The 16070-nt window shown below is 51.1% G+C and overlaps 2 protein-coding genes across 2 annotated transcripts in view; both read right to left on the bottom strand.

The window, feature by feature from the left end:
• The window catches only part of LOC128154936 (rho GTPase-activating protein 7-like), a 50964-nt gene extending 44796 nt beyond the window's left edge, over positions 1-6168 (bottom strand). The window contains exon 1 of the mRNA XM_052816247.1: positions 5923-6168. Coding sequence (XP_052672207.1) covers positions 5923-5929 — 7 coding nt within the window. The 5' untranslated portion in view covers positions 5930-6168. The remainder of the gene's footprint in view (positions 1-5922) is intronic.
• PANK3 (pantothenate kinase 3) overlaps positions 1-16070 on the bottom strand; it is a 288950-nt gene that overhangs the window by 229452 nt on the left and 43428 nt on the right. The gene's annotated exons all lie outside the window — the stretch shown is intronic.

The following is a 16070-nucleotide window of genomic DNA, read 5'->3' on the forward strand; positions in this document are numbered from 1 at the left end:
GCCTAATCAGTTAAAGCATTGAACATATTAGAGCCCTCCGCTATGGTGGTCTGATGAGACATGCTGCGTCCACAGCCTCAGTGGTGACTGCAAGAGCAGATCTGCTACAGATTGAAAGGCAATGAGGTTCAAAATGAGTCTTCTTTCTAGATGACTTTGGAAAAACACAGGCTTTTTAGGAATGTTTTATTAATTTATGGACCCTTTTGAAAAACCCTTACACCTATAAAAGTATCTTCACGTGCTGACATAGCAGGTAGAGCCACAAAGGGAACAGCCCTGTTTTCTGGAGATGGGGAGAAAAAAAGAATTGGATTCATACGTACACTTGGAAAAAAGCATGGTTTATAAAGTTAAAATGTTGCTTTGCCTTTTCCCCTCTTTGGCAGTGGTATCTGACAGGGAACTGCTCATCGTGGCCAGCCTGGAAGTGGGTTCTTGGTCTTTGAAGGTCACTTGCGGGGGATCTCCTGCGGCACAGAATTGTGTGAGCCGAGGTTGGTGTGCAGCTGCTGTTCGGAAATAGAACTCTACTACTCATATGCACATACCACCTTAGGTTAGGTTGCTCCCTGCAGACTCTGGGGCATCCGGACTAGTAAGCGCTCCACGATGTGTGAAGGTCCCCGGATCTGTCCTGCCGGGAGGAGACCGAGGGCAGATGCACCCTGCGATCCAGGGGGGCACGGGCAGCGGCTCCCTTCCCCACACACACGGTGCACCGGTCCTGCCTCCCCTCGCAGCGTGCCTGCACCCGCCCCGCGTCCCTGCGTGCAAGGAGGGAGCAGCGTCCTGTCCGGGGAGCTGCTCTCCGGGTTGAAGACCAGCGATCAGAGCACGAGTTCCCCAGGCTGGGCAGATCCTGGTCTCAAGGGAAGTGATGCTACTGAACACGAGGAAAGACTACCACTGTCCATGCCAGGTAACACCTGGATGCGTCATCTGTTCAGTCTGAGATTGACAAAAACAAGCTCATTTTTGATGGCAAATGAATGCAGCAGAGTGATGCCATCGTTACTTCAACAGCTGCACTTCACCAAAGACCTGCCTGGGTACGGTTGGTGGTGTGGCCTCGCCAGTCTGAGTCTGTACATAAATCACTTCCACCAGGAGGTCTTAAATGCTGTCATTCATTTATTTATTCAGCAAATGCATCTCACACTAATGTCCTTCTAGTCTTTTAACGATATACCCATTTTTTTATAAAGCTGTAACGAGTTTAGAAGATGACTTGCCTATCTCATCACCAGCCTGCCCAAACCCAACCACGTACATATTCTACCACTGCTCAGCGCAATGTTCAATGAAAAAGCACACAAAATTAACGTTCCCTGCACTGCTGAGCTGATTAAAGATTCAAGCTAGATGAGAGAGAAAGCCCACGGCCCAGCGTGGTTTCCTGTGCACCTATAAATAGCTGTTTGATATGGTTTAGGCAGAGGTCAGTGCCAGCTGGCTGCACGAGCTCTGGCCTCCATTTGCCTCGTGCTGGTGGGAATGGGACTGATGGCAAAACGTGTCCCCCTTGGAGCAAGAGCTTTTGAAACACAGATAGTGTGCTCCTGCTAAATGAACTGATGCTAACGAGGGTTTGCCGTTTGCTGCAGTGGGAGAAGGGCCACTGGATACCTGCCAGAGGAGGGGTCCCATCGGGGTCACCCCCACGGGCCAGCAGCAGGTGAACGTCTTTATTCACCTGTTGGTCTCTCTGACTTTGCTGAATGACACATGGAACCGAGGAATGTTTCCCAAATGCTCTAAAAGAAAAGAACAGACATAAAGATGCTATTTACTTGCTTCGGTCCAACAGCGGGACGTTAGGGAACGGCTTCGCCCCCACTGTGGGTGGGTTGGGTGGGGGTCCCCAGCACCAGTGGCACTCCTGGTCCCCTGCTGCAAACCCAAGCACGCTGTGACATCTAGTGGCAAGTTACCCCAAGAGCCCAGAGAAAGCTGCGTTTGATAGGTCTTCCCACAGTCCCTGGACAACCAGCCACAGACATGTCTGCTTTAGTACACACTCTTCAGACTCATCTTTATGCATAATTATATATTTGTGTGTAACGGCAAGTATGACGGCTATTTCTGCTTAGGCCAAGAAGCGCTGGTGAAAGTGACAGTATATCCACCTCGGCAGACAGCTCTCATCTTCCTTGCACTAGGTGGAAAGGTCCTGTCCTCCTCCCGTCCCAGGTAGCCATCGAGTGAACCGCTCTGCCGGCATCACCTCCAGAGCCACGGCTGCAGCTGCACAGTGGCACAGGAGCTAGATGGGGTTGGATACAAGCTCGGCCATTTGCTATTTGATATGGCTTCCAATCCGTGTCCCCCAGCAGCAACCAGTGGTGGTATTTGATCAGCTCAGGTGGCCCTACCAACATTTCCCAGAAGCCGAAGGCACTAACAGCCTGCGTGCAGGCGGAGCAGCAGCCACGGCGCCATGTAACCTTATTGCACATTCACCTCCACCTCCTTCCCGTCCTTTGGCAAGGTTTATTTAATATTTCACCCTGTTTTTCAGGCTTTGTTCGATTTCATGCACCATCATCAGTGACATATTCCATATTAGCTTGAATAATGATACAGAAATTAAATCAATAGGCTTTGCCTAACAAATAGAAAGGCCCCATATACAAGGCCAAGTAGCATGAGTCAGGGATGTCACCCAATTACTGTGCTGCTTTGTGAAAGAAGGGAGGAACAATTACCAAACACAAGGAGTAAAACTGAGAAAAAAAGGTCAAATTTCAAGAGGATCCTCATTCTTGTGTGAGAGGAGTTCAGAGCGGGGAAGGAAGCGGGAAGCTGCTGTGCAGCACATGAGTCCTTACCTCTTCACATAACCACCCTCCGTGCACCCACCACAAACCTCTATCCCTGCAAATGCCCCGCTCATGCCCCGTTTCTGGAAGACAAGGGAAGCAGCAGCAAGGTCTGCAGTACCACAGCCCCGGGAAGCTGAAACCAGGGTGGCCAGCATCAACCCTACTTCAGATGCTGAAGGTCACTAAACTAAGCTGAGACCCACAAGTGGTCCCCAGGCTCCAGCAGCCAGAAGATGTCAGGCACCACAGTAAAATCCTACTGAGCTGTCAGCAGGGCCTTTCCTTTGTCTTTTGCCTTTCATAAAGCTTTGTTTTAATGCATAAAACAGCTACTTATTTGATATTATTTATTCACCAGAGATGCCAAGTTCCCTTCCCACACCAGCATGCCTTCCAAGAGCTCCAGGTCCTGCCTCTTCCCAGGAGCATTGAGGAAACGGGAGGAGGCAGAGGAGGGATGGGTACAGCGGGCAGTGTGTGTGCTCAGCCCCTGTTGCACAGGTCTTGCCAGACCATGAAAGCCAGGTTTTTGGCAGATATCAGATAATGCTAACCCTAGAAGCATTCCTAAAAGGTGGACTTCAGAAGCCGGAATGGCAAATTTATACCAAAAAGAACAGCAATCCACATGAAAATGTTTCTAGAACAACCTCCCCGTCTCTTGATAGCTCTCTGACCACGGGACAAGTGCTGGGGACCAGGGGGTACCCCTGCTCATGGCTGGCAGCACTGACCCCAGCAGCCTCATGATCGCTCGGGGGGCCTTTGCAGCACCCCGTCAGGTTTCCCCACCGCCGCACACCCCAAACAGGTACTGCCAGGACCTGGGTCACCCTACTGCTCACCTCAGGCTTGTGCTTTGTGCCGAGCACTTCTACTGGCCTTACAAGCAGCTCTCGCCAGTGAGTGCAACTCATAGGAGAGCAGAGAGAGGGTGGCTTTGCCCTGCCCGGTGCCCCTGTGGCACAACAGCCGTGGGGCCGAGGTGGGTCCTTCCCTGCTGCTGGGCATGGCAGGGCCAGCGGCTCGGCCCCTCCTGCCCTCCAGCCGGCATCCCTCCGGGTCGCTTCCCACCACATTTGTTGTATCAGCACTCAAGTGCATAATGTTCTTCTGGTGAGTATCTGGCAGCGTAACCCATTCTCCTCTTATGACTTTTAGCTTATGTCAACGATTTATTCATTTCCAAAAGGCAAGAAATTTTCCAGCTTAAAAAAATACACCTTTTCCACCGCCTTCAAGACCTGTGTGTACCAATGGATGGATGCTCAGCCCTGGCCTCAAATGCAGCAAACTAATTGTGTTTCTTCTCAGCTCTTGTGCTCGGCACATTGCCAGGGTGACGCAAAGCAATGAGAAATAAATTGACTCAAAACTTGGCCGGAGAGCATCAGCAAACAGAGGGTTGAAAACTCAGCTTGATTTATTTTATAGAGAGGCAAAGGACAAGAAATGCAGTGTTATTCCCAGTTGTGGTCCTGGCAAACAGTCCTCAAAGCCCATGCAAGAGCAGAGCTGCCGGCGAGGCTGGGCAGCCGTGGCCCCGGCAGCTGTCTGTCAGGGGAGCGTTGCTGGGAAGGGACGACATGACACTGATTCATTTTCTGAAAAACAGTCACTGTAACACTTCCATCTCCTGCCCAGAGAATACAAAATGTTTTACACGGAGCAATAAAATAAAAGCCACCATCTGACATGTAGACACTTAATACCCTCCTACAGATCCGTCAGAGTTACTGTAGGATTTTTTCAGCATTACAAAGCAAGCCTTTGGCAAAAGCAGGAGCTAAAGCTGGCCCAGCTGATGGCCAGAGCAATGCCGGGATTGCCCCAGCACAGGGGCACCAGCTCCCTCAGGCTGGGGGTGCTGCCGAGGGGCTCCAGCCCTGCCAAAGTTACCTGGGCGCAGCAGGAGCGAGGCGGGAGAGCAACCGAGCGGGTTGAGACAGCAAACATGCTCGACCCATACCCAAAAACCTCCTCCCGCTCTGGGGGGGACGAGGGAAGACCCAGAAGCGCAGCAAAGCCTGGAGCAGCACCCGCTGCCCCTCTCCAGCCCCTGCTCGTACCAGGACAGCCACCCAGCTGCTGCAGGCTCATGGCACCCACCCTGAAGGGCTTCCTTCCTTCCCCACCTAAACAGATCAATTCTGCCATTACTTTTCAGGAAGAGGCATCAGTGCTCAGGGTGACTTCTCCTCCGATGCTGATGTTTTCCCAAGGGCTGACACACTTTCCCCCCAACGACGCACCGCTGCCGCTTTCCTGGCTCCCGTGCTGCCCACCACCCCACTCCGTCCCCTGTGGAAAGCCTTCCCCTGCCCCGGCTGTACACGCGCAGGCAGGGACAAGACCCCCGTGGCAAGCACTAAGGGTCCTGGCGATCCCTGCGAGGAGCCTCCGGTGTCCTCTCCTGCTGCCCTACCTGCCCCGGGCTGACACGCAAGGTGAGACACAGGATTTTTTTATTTAACAAACTAAACCCTCCATTTCTTGGCCAGCACGTGGAATTTCACGACTAACCACGCGTGAGAGCTATAGCAAAATAAACCACACCCGCGTACTTACAGTCATGCATAACCCCCAGAAGGACTTTCCAGTCCTCCCAAACCCAGCAGGAGGCCGGGTTGCCGCAGCCGTGTCCCCAAGACCGCTGCGAACCGTGCCCGAACCGTGCCCGAACCGTGCCCGAACCGTGCCCGAACCGTGCCCTGCGCTCCCCGGCCCGGCTGCAGCAGCGCGGGTAGCTGCTACCCTCTAGAGGAGAAAGCTCTGCCCAGCACGAAACCCTTCCGAGAGAGATCGGGCTTTGCTGGGGCGTTAAATGCCCCGTTTGTGACTTTCAGATGGTAAAGCATTAGATTTCAAAATTTCTGACATCTACTTTTTTTTTTTTCCCCTAAATCCCAAACAAAATCTATCACTGTAAAACTGTTTTCTGTCTAAACGAGCCCAAACAGAAGCAGCACATCCCAGGAGGGAACAGCCAGACCCACACCTTTGCCATTCCATCGCCCAAAACAGCTCACGCCCTGTTTCCTGGTAATAACATTAAAGAAATAGAATAATCCAGGAAAGAAAATAAACCTCCTCCTACCTTCCATGGGGAGAGTGAACTGCAACGTATCACTGTCCTGTGCAGAAGTTATTCCTGTGTCCCTGCAAGCGAGCAAGTCCTGCCGGGGGCAACTGAACTCCAACCCCGTCTGCTTGGCTTTAAGCAGGACCGCCGAGATCCCACCCAGGACGGGGTGGAGAATCCTCCCTGGGAAAGAGCAGCTCGGTCACAGCTCCCTCCAGCCGCTCTTCGCATCTCGGCAGGGCTCTGACATGCCGTTTCCTTTCTCTTGCCCTTGGTATTCAGCAGCAGCCCCTTCCACTGCCGTCTCACATCAGCATCTACAACCGAGTTTGCAACGGGGATTGAGTTTGACAGTGCCAAAGGTGTGGGTGGCAAGAAATACCGTCAGGACATAAATGCAGGATACATATAGTTTAAATCAGCTGCAGGACGGAGACGAATGAAACGCGCAGAGGTACTTGAAGCGCTACAGTTACGACAGCGAGAAATCCTCGATAAACTGGAGCGTGGCCCAGCTGAATGAGCTCAGCGCAAAGCACATTGCTGAGCGCTATTATGCGGACACCACCCCTGACACTCTGCTCTAGTTTTGCCAGAGGCGATGGGAAAAGCATGCTAAATCTAGTGCTTTTACACTGAAACTCTTTCACACAGAGAAGGTTATTTTCTTTAAAACAATCTCTCTATCGAATTCTTTCTGGCTGGAGAAGAGCCAGCTGATCACGGTTTGCATTTATTCTGCAACGACCGATCCGTACGGTGAGGGTGGCCAGGCGCTGCTGCACACGGGCAGCGGGCTCACGGCGGGTGGGCTGCAGGAAGGCAGATGCAAGCGGGTGAGAGGGCAGCACCCACCTCCACGCCAACCCACCTGAGTGCTGGGCGGTTTGGGGTTCCCTTGGGTTTTCAGGCAGGTAAAGACTAGAGGATGTTAGTAGCATATTTGGGCTTTAATGTGTTTATTGCCCATCATGTGCATTTATTCAGTTTTGGACCCGTTCCCTCCTCATTTGAGACTGAACTGCCCAGCACCAGGCAGTTCCCACAGACCCAGGGAGAGCAGCCCATCCCTGGCTCCCACTGCCACAGCTCACGTAGGGGAAATTTAAATTTACAAGTACAGTAGAGAGATGGAGAAACCAGGTAGCATACAACAGCAGAGATCACTGCCATTATTGCTAGGAGACCAGAGCTGATGCCTGGTCTCTGTTTTCAGCTGCTCACAGCACACAGCGGACACCTGACTGGGCACCAGTGCTCATTACTGATTAACTCTGTGCCACTCAGTCTCGCACCAGGTAACGAGGTTAAGCACTAATGAAGGAAAATGCAAAAATGTTCCAGGTCCTCGTGGCTGCCAGACATGTATAGCAAACTGAAATAACTCCTGATGAGGTTTTTAGTTGGAACACACTTCTGCATCATTTGTGGAGGGAGACATCCAGACTTAGGTCCTGGTTACCCTGACCGGGATGTGGTTAGGATAGCCACATACTTTAAGAAGGTACGCTGGTGTGATGAGAACAGAAATTAGCTTTTAAATGTTTCTGAAATAGGATGTCTGAAAGAACAGTCTTTTCTGACTCCAGAAATCAGAGGAAATGGAGACACAAGCCTCAGACAGGGCTCCCTTCAGGAAAGGGGCCCAGAAGACCCTGTTACCCCAGTTGACTGGGGGTGGCACTGCCTGGAGAAGGCAGCGTTCGGCAGGAGGCGGGTAACTGCACCACTGAACCCAATACATGCAGTGATACAGAAAAGTGAATAATTATCTTCAGAAGAGGAGCAGAACCAAAGCCGAGCTTTGTCCCACCGCCCCAGGCTGCTCCCTGCTGCCACACTGGGCTTCTCACACAGCTCTGGGGCTTTCCAAGTCACATCTCCCGCACTCTCGCACAATTAGCACTAACCGGAGGAGACCTGGCACCACTGACCCGCCAGGGCCGGGGCGGCAGGACACCGGTGCCGTGTCTGACGCGTTGGGTCTCTTCTAGCCAGCCCCCGGTTCCTGCAGAGCTGGAGGGGACCTGCGCCTACGTGCGACGCCTGCGCCTGCTCCCCAGAGGCGGCCTGACCCCGGCTTCCTTCCCAGCCTCTCTGAACTCCCAGGCCCTCGGAGGAACAGCACAGCGATATTTTTAGCCTGTTTACAAAGACGAAGCAGTACATTTCTGCGCGGCTTGCAGTGAGCGAGCACAAGTTGTGTAGTCGGTGGGTCAGCTGGCAGCCATCTGGGCAGCAACGTGGAGGTGGTTTGCCAGGGTAGATGCTGGCGTCAGAGAAGGAAAGAGAACCAGAAAGAGCACCTGGAGAACATGGCCATTTTGCCTTTCCTTTAATAAACTTCTTCTGAGGCTCCTCCGAGTGCCGAGAGTTTCAGCCTCCCCCCGCCAGCGACGCGGCTCTGCAGGAGCAGCAGCGCGGGAGCACCACAGGCTCCTGCTGCTCCCCTCTGCCATTGCTGCAGACTGTGAGGCCAGGAGGAACCTCAGGGATCCAGTCGCTGGATCTTTTACATGGTCTCCGGCGAGAGCGTTACCCACCTTACCAATTTCTTTCTTGAACTGCAATGCTTGGGCTAAGCACAGCAGCTCAGGAGCAATAGGAACAGTTGTCAGAAAAGTAACCAACCTTCTTCGGCTCCTCGTTAAATTCGCCTGGAGTTTGTGCACACAAGTCACGTTAGCGTTCTGGCCACCCTGTCACACGCGGAGCAGATATCATCCTCCCCTTTCTTTGCAGACGTTTTCAGGGTCACTGATGCCCATATCCTTACATCTTAAATACTTTTTAATTGGAGCAGTATTGTCATATATGTTGTTTGCACACAGGTGTGCTTCTGTAGCCTTGGAGTCCCCGCGCCTCTGCATCTGGCCAGTGCTGGGTAGAGGACACCAGGTAGGTGCCTCCTGGTCTGGTTCAGTACAAATATACTAAAGCTCATGCTTTACGTTCAACACCAGCGAATGCCATTTGCTCTTCTCCCAACACTTGTAAGTGTTAAGTTTTTGTTCCAGTTAGGAGGTTTTGGTGTGGACAATGTTATAGTTGCTTCACCAAATGCCCCTTCAGCCCTGTAACATCTGCCCATGTTGCAAGGCATAGGGATTGCACGTGGCAAAGCACAGGCTGATGTTCATCGTGCTTCCCTGCTGCCCCAGGCCTCAGACCATGGTAATGAAGGGTGTCTCTGGGCTTCCAGCCAGGCACACACCAGACCCGCTCTGCTCTGCGGACAGGAGGAGACTCAGCCCAGTTAGCCATCGCTCGCTCTTCTTCACAGAAGAAGGTGGTCAAGCAGAGAAGCAGTTTGTATTGGAGCTCTTGCATCTGGAGCAGGGTAGTAAATACTACCTAGGGCTCTGTCCCTTGTACTTAGATAAACCATGTCTGTGCTGCTTTCTCACAGCCCAGCATAACTTGCATGCAACTGTCTGTTCTGGAAGGTCGCCCCGGTCAAAACGAGTCAACACAAGATGTTTCATCTCAGAGTGGGGCTGTGTGCTCAGACACAAGCCCAGCAGGGGCCGGGCTATGGGTGGCCGGTATGTATGGGTGGGGAAAGGATATCTCAGAAGGAGGCTTGAGCCAACGCAAGTCTCTGGCAGTGACTGCAAGACTAGAAAGGGGGGGAAATCTCAACCCGTATGGGGCCAAATCATGCTAGATTCCCTAAAAAAAAAAAAAAAAACGTTTGGAGGGCCTGGCCCTAATGCTTTTGCAGGGAGAGCTGAGCAGGTCACAAGTGCTTGGTGCTGCGCTGAGGCGAGCAGGAGCAGCGTGGGCTCAGCCCGGGGGGGAGCGTCTCTCCCCACTTGCTCAGCCGCCCACGGCAGAGCTCTGCGCTGCTCAGCGAGAGCCCCAGGAGCGGCTCCAGCAAGATACATGCTGGTGGGAGGGGGACAGTGACCTGGCTGAGCAGGGGGACAGCCTTGTCCCCTTCCCGGGTATGGCTGGCTGCCTCCTGCGGCCCCCCGGGCATCTCCAGCCCAGGCCAGGTCTCACCTCCCTGCTGCTCCCACCGGGCACATTCAGGACTCCACATTAGGGCTCTTCAGCAATGTGCCCTGCTGCCTACCGAGCTGCTGGCACAGCGAAAAACACTGTTCTTACCCGCTCTGTTTTGTACAGACGAGGCAGGAGAAGAGAGCACCAGGTCACAATGTAAACCGAAAGCCTGTGGTGACCTCCCTTGAAGACAAAGTAACTGGGGGACAGGTCTGGGCCAGGGACCGCTGCTGGAAAGGGAGGCAGCAGGGCACAAACTGGAGGGAGCCCTCCCCTCCAGCCAGTGCTGCCTCCCGGTCACCAGCCAGCAGCGGGCAGGGATGCAGCACGGGCTACGGCATGCTTCATTTTTTCTGGATTACGTATGGCTTTGCTGGTTGTTGGGCAGAAGGGGAGGGACCGCTGTCTCCCTGGGTGCTTGTGACAACACTGCAAAATAATGGTTGAGGCAACTGGCGTTCTGGAAAAAGCCCCCGACAGACCAGGGGAGGAGAGACAAGGGGTGCACCTGCCCCCCCTCCCTACCCCCTTTCCAGCGTGGCGGATGGGTGTCTCGGTCCCTCTGCTCCTGTGAGCCCCGGGGGAGCTGCCTGGGAGACCCTGGGCACGGAGCACTACCTGCCATCCAGGGAAAATGAGAAGAGCCAGCCCCAAACAGGCTGCTAAATCTTTACTTCCCAGCCCTTCATACTATGCAGCAGTTGGACTGGCAGGAAGTGATTTGTTTCAAAAGGCTCTGGCTTGTTTCCCCCTCGAAAGCTCTTGGTGTGGTTTATATTATGTCCCAAAATAGAAACAAATAGTTGACAGTGCGGTTCACTGCAAGAGTCTCTTCCCTTTCCAAATGCAGCCCAGACCTCAAGGTGCAGCGGCGGGATGCCAGGACCAAAGGTGGCTCTGAACGAGGTGTCACTCAGTGCACCGAGTGACTGCAGCGCTTGGAATCCCTCTGGGCTCTCACTTTTGCTGGGCAACCCCCACGGCCGTGCTCGCTGTAACACCCCGAGCCTGGGGGTGCTGGGGGATGCAGCCACTGGGAAGGGCTTGCACAGCTCCCTGTCCAGGGGCCCAGCTAAGAGCAGGTCTGATATACCATTGTTGGGGCTTTATTTTCTTCTTCTCCTCTGCATTGACTCAGAAATACAAGTGCACTGAAGAGCGTGCTAATTTCTTCATTGGAAAGACTTATCACAACATTGTTTTTAGAGAATAGGTGCAATAATATTAGGCAGAAGAAAATATATCTTTTGCTCTACTGAATACGGTTGCTTTCTTGGTGTTAAGCTTTGGTTTTAACACCATTAAGTAGAAGAACTAATGATATCTCAGGCATGATTGAACTCGGTCACAATAACTTATAATGCCTTTTTTTGTACAGAAAACAATACAATTAGAGTATGAAGAATTACTTTGACAAAGCGAGCAGTTTGTCATGCCTAATTTCCCCCCATCTTTCTCTAATGTAAGTCTATCAAACACACTGTATTAAAAATAATTTTTCTCCTCTGATAAATAACAGATCATATTTAATATCTACAGAAACTTCAGCTCTAACCCCTATCACCAACAACAGCATGCGTACCAGCACAGCCCTCGGGGTGAAGGCCCGTGCTTCTGGGGCACGTGCAACAGCAGCGGGGAACAGCTTTGGCCAAAGGAGGTGCCAGAACTGCTGTCGTCAAAGGCCCAATAGCATTAAAATACCTTAAAGAGCAGAGGTCCAGATTGCCAAAAGCCCATTAGCTTGTATTTGGAATAAGAGATGATCTCTATGGGTTTTTGAGATAGCTATAGCTTGGGTTTTTAAGTACCACCTAAATTGTGTTACCCTGGGAAGGGATAGGCTGAGTTCAATCAGAGGTATGCACTTTTTCATAGGAAACTATTGAAAGAGTCTCTATTTGTTGAAGTGATATTTTCTAAAGTAAAAAATATATTGATATGCTATTTCTCTCAATATCTGTGTGTGCATGTGTGTGTAAATATTTTCCAATTAATATCAGGACTACTATTTTGCAACTTTTTTTCTGAGAAACCCAGAACCGCAATAAACTGTAGTCCTGAAGGCTGACCTTTGTGATATGCTCCAGGACCAGGAGTGGGAGTTTGTGCCTTTCCACCACCTGAGGACAGAAGGGATAACACAAACCTCCCTGAGAAACAGCAAATGCCTGAACTCTGAGCTCCTCAAAAGGCTTCTTAATTGTGCTGAACCTTAGTCATACTGTCTGGAAGAGTTGTAATTTAAGTTCTGGCTATTGTTTTGGAGAAGAAAGAGACCATCCATATGGCAGAATTTGTGTTACTTCTGCTCCTCGGTAACAGTCATGCTCGATACTCCTACTGACCAACACATCTAGTACGTACATGTGATAAACTCCTCGCCGCTTCCAACGGACTGTAACGCTAGCCTGGAGTGATGGGCTCCACAACTGCGAGCAGTGACTATGGTTTGGTGCTACCGTTCAGTCCAGCTCAAACGCCTTGCTGCTGTAATGCCAGAGTCATGACCAGCCCACACAAATTAAAGCTAGGATTTTCAAAGTGGCTTGAGGACCTCAGCAGCCCCTGAATCATAGATCTTACATGCAAATACAATTTCCAATGTCTTATTCCTCCACTGAAAGTCCCCAATTAATCTGACAGCCTCTTTGCCTCCATCCTACAGGAAGAGCGTATGGCACCTCACTCGCAGCATCAATACACTTCCAAACTAAAACTTAAGTTCAGCCCAAAGAATAACTTGCTGCTTGTTTTGAAAGAGGAATGGGGATGTTTGCAATAACAGTTAAGCCCCTTGGCACCTCTGAAAGGTCTTCTTATAAAGAGTGAAGTGCCTTTAGGCTCAAGGGAAAAAGAAATATCTCAGTTTGGTGGTTGCTGCTTCGACTTATTTTGAACACAGTCTTGGGGCCAGAGAGAGGGATGCACCGCTGGCAAGAGAATGGCAGGTTGCCAGGTGGAAAACTGCTACAAAAATCTCCTGTCTCTGCAAGATGAATGCAAGCCACAGGTGGAAAGAGCTCTGCACAACCCACCGAACTTCTAAAAAAAACAATCTAGAAAGCCATTTTTCAGTAACTAGAACATTTATTACTCTTGTCCTGCCTGGGATGCTGCCAGCTCCCTGCTGGGGACTGGGACCACGCGTCAGAGAAGAGGAACACCACGGGCACTTTGTTTGCGAGCCCAGCGTTGCCTCCATGGTACGCAGCGCAGGGTCCCAGCGCAGTCCCTGAGCCCGCTGCCCCCGGGCTGCCCCCGGGCCCCGCACGTGGGCCGGCTGCCCAGGGCTCCGCTCCGTGCGCGTTCGCTCTCGCTAACACACAGCCTGAGAGCTCGGAGCGTAAGAGTTGTGGATGGGTAGCTGGACAGATAGAGCTGTTATTTTTGACATCCTACAAAGGCTTCCTGAAAAACCATGCAGGTTCAAGTTCACATCTTCCTGTAAACACCAAAAATCAAGAGGAGCCCAGAACTGACCCTCAGCCTTGTCAGCTCGGGCGGATTCCCTGAGCAGCAGCCACCCCCGAATCCCACATTGCCCCAACCACGCCAGCTCCAGACTTCCCAATAACATCAGGGAGAAGAAGAAGATGACAAGAAACCTTTAGAAAATGGGCTTTGTGGCAGTCATTCTTAAGAGCTTTCCAGTTATGCTTTGGCTTTTAGATACCAATTACACTTCGAGAAACACCAAGGAGATACCAGAGGTGCTGATGTTTAAGAAGTGAAATGGGAAAGTTGGAGGGTCAGCACCCTGAAGGTGGGGTCAGGCTCTCAGATCCCAGATACCCTCTTGGACCAATCTAGTGTTGTTGTTTTAATTTTTTAAAGACAAGTCAATGTTAAAGTCAGTCAGAACAATCTGGTGTTATTTATTTGTTTTTAAGGACAAGACAACATGAACATAAAAATCTGGATTTAGCCAGGGAAACAAACTATTTTTGAGCATTTCTGCCGTGCATTTGCATCTGTCAAGATCAAGAAGTTCTCGGTTCCAGCCAAAGGAAACATTATATAAATTTTTTGTCCAACAGTTGCAAGTGGCTGTTTCCATATGCTTTCACTATGCAGTATACCAGAAACCTTCCTGCAAAGCACAGGCACTAGATAAGCCTCTCAGACAAGCCTTACTTGGCACCAAACCCACCTGCCTGCTCCTCCTAGGACTTGCCCGCTTCCCGGCAGCGCTGACCAAGCAGGGCTGCAGCACAAGCTCCGGCAGGCATTAAACGGCACGAAATCCAGGGACCGTGGAGTAACAAAGGTTAGTTCTTGATCTAAACTCCTCATGGTATGATCGGAGCAGCCTCAGATTTTGTGCAAATATACAGAACAGTTGGGCAGCTGAGATCTAAAGTCGAAAGCTGACCTTCCCCACATGCTAGGGGCTGGCTTGCCCCAGGCTTTGCTTTAGCCTCGTGGCCCTAACAGTGTAATATCCGTTGTGGAGTACCAACAGAACAAGCCTGGTCAGATCTTTGCTCTGCCTTCACACGGGTCCTTGGGATGTCTGTCCTTAACCTCGGTATTGCTCTGACAGGCACAGGTTTCCAGACTGAAAGGATCAAATTGGAGGTTTCATGTTTCACTTGTTTAACTCAAGCTACTGCCCACTACCTACTCTCTTATTTTTGCCCAAGTTGTTCATTAGTATCCTTTTGAACATCAGCAACACCCAAGAGCATAACGGCAACAAATGGCAGAAGGAAGAAAATATGAACTGGAACAGGAGTTCCCTATTCAGCCTTCAATCAAATTAGCTCCTACTGCAGTCAGTGCAGGCAAAAGCTGAGTAATGGATTTTTTCTTTTATCAGCTGTCCACTAAAAGCTTTGGAGTTCACCTTAAAAATAACCTCAGCACTGCCTTCCAGTGCTGCGCTCCCTGCAATAGTTCTTAACAGGACATGACAGTACTATGTGCACTCAGAGATGCTCTGGAAAGGTTTAGCTCCATCACACCTGGGTTTATCCAGAACTTCTGTATTGACTTCACTCTGAAAATCTGCCAGATCTGAAATCAAAGCCCTGGAAGAAACTCCTTGTATTCACCCACCAAGTATTCCTCGCTGCTCCCAACAGCGTATATATTTTTACCACAATATACCAGGCTTAAAGCCCCCAAAGCTCCTTCCAGCAACACTGCTGTTCTGGAAGGAGGTTTTATTTAGCATGCGTTTCATAAGCACAGATTTCATCCTGCCATGCAAAGCTTACATTTCCCCCCCAAGCAACAGGCCAGCAGCATGTTATAGTCTGTGCACTAACTAGTTTCTCAGAACATGAATTTTTTGCTATATTCTCCTGAGCTCTTTATGCATCATTACCCAAAAGCTGGTATCTAAGGGAATATTTCTTTGTTTACTCCTTCAGGCTTATTTCTGGGCTTGTCCTCACAACTGCTTGTGATTACACAGCTCTAAGCATTACTCGTGCGCCTTGAGAAGAGGCTGTCAGGCACTGCGCCTTCAGTCACAGTGCCCAACTGGACCGACACCGTCATAATTTAAAATGTCTACAAAACTCCAGCCAACAAACAAGTAGAGCTATTGAAAGTTAGAAATCAAATTCTAGATAAATCTGCAAATTTGCAGCTCTATATAGAAACCAGCAGTTCAAAAAACCCACTTGGTCCCACAAGCGAAAAAAGCAGCCCAGGCGAAGGCAAGTACTCTGGTGTGACACACCAGCACGACACGCAGTGCAGCAGCATTAAAAGGAGCACGCTTGCCAAAAAAGCAGAGGTATTTTCGTTCCTTGATCAAGGCCGTAGCCCTGATGCTCAGTTCACACCGGCACGGGATTAAATATTCCTTTGGACTGACCTGCGAGGCGTTTTTCCCTTGCGCTCTTCCAGAAGCTGTCCCACGCCTTGCTGGTGGAGCCCCTGGGGTGGTGGCTGAGGCATCGCCTCAGGGGGGGCTTCCCCGGCACCTCCATCCTCGCCCCGGCCGACTCAGCGTCTCGGAGAGAAACTGCAGCGCGTTAGGACCACAGCAAACCCATTCTCCCAGCTTTTGCCTCTTAAGCTGGACCGGCAAAGTTTCTGCCCAGGAGAAGTCTGCAGGTAGTTGGTGAACATCCCGCCGGGGTCCCCACCACGGAGCTCGGCCCAGCGCTGAGGCTCAGCTCCCACCTCGTATAAACACA

The sequence above is a fragment of the Harpia harpyja genome, chromosome 20 (genome assembly GCF_026419915.1).
Source record: "Harpia harpyja isolate bHarHar1 chromosome 20, bHarHar1 primary haplotype, whole genome shotgun sequence".
Taxonomy (NCBI): Eukaryota; Metazoa; Chordata; class Aves; order Accipitriformes; family Accipitridae; genus Harpia; species Harpia harpyja.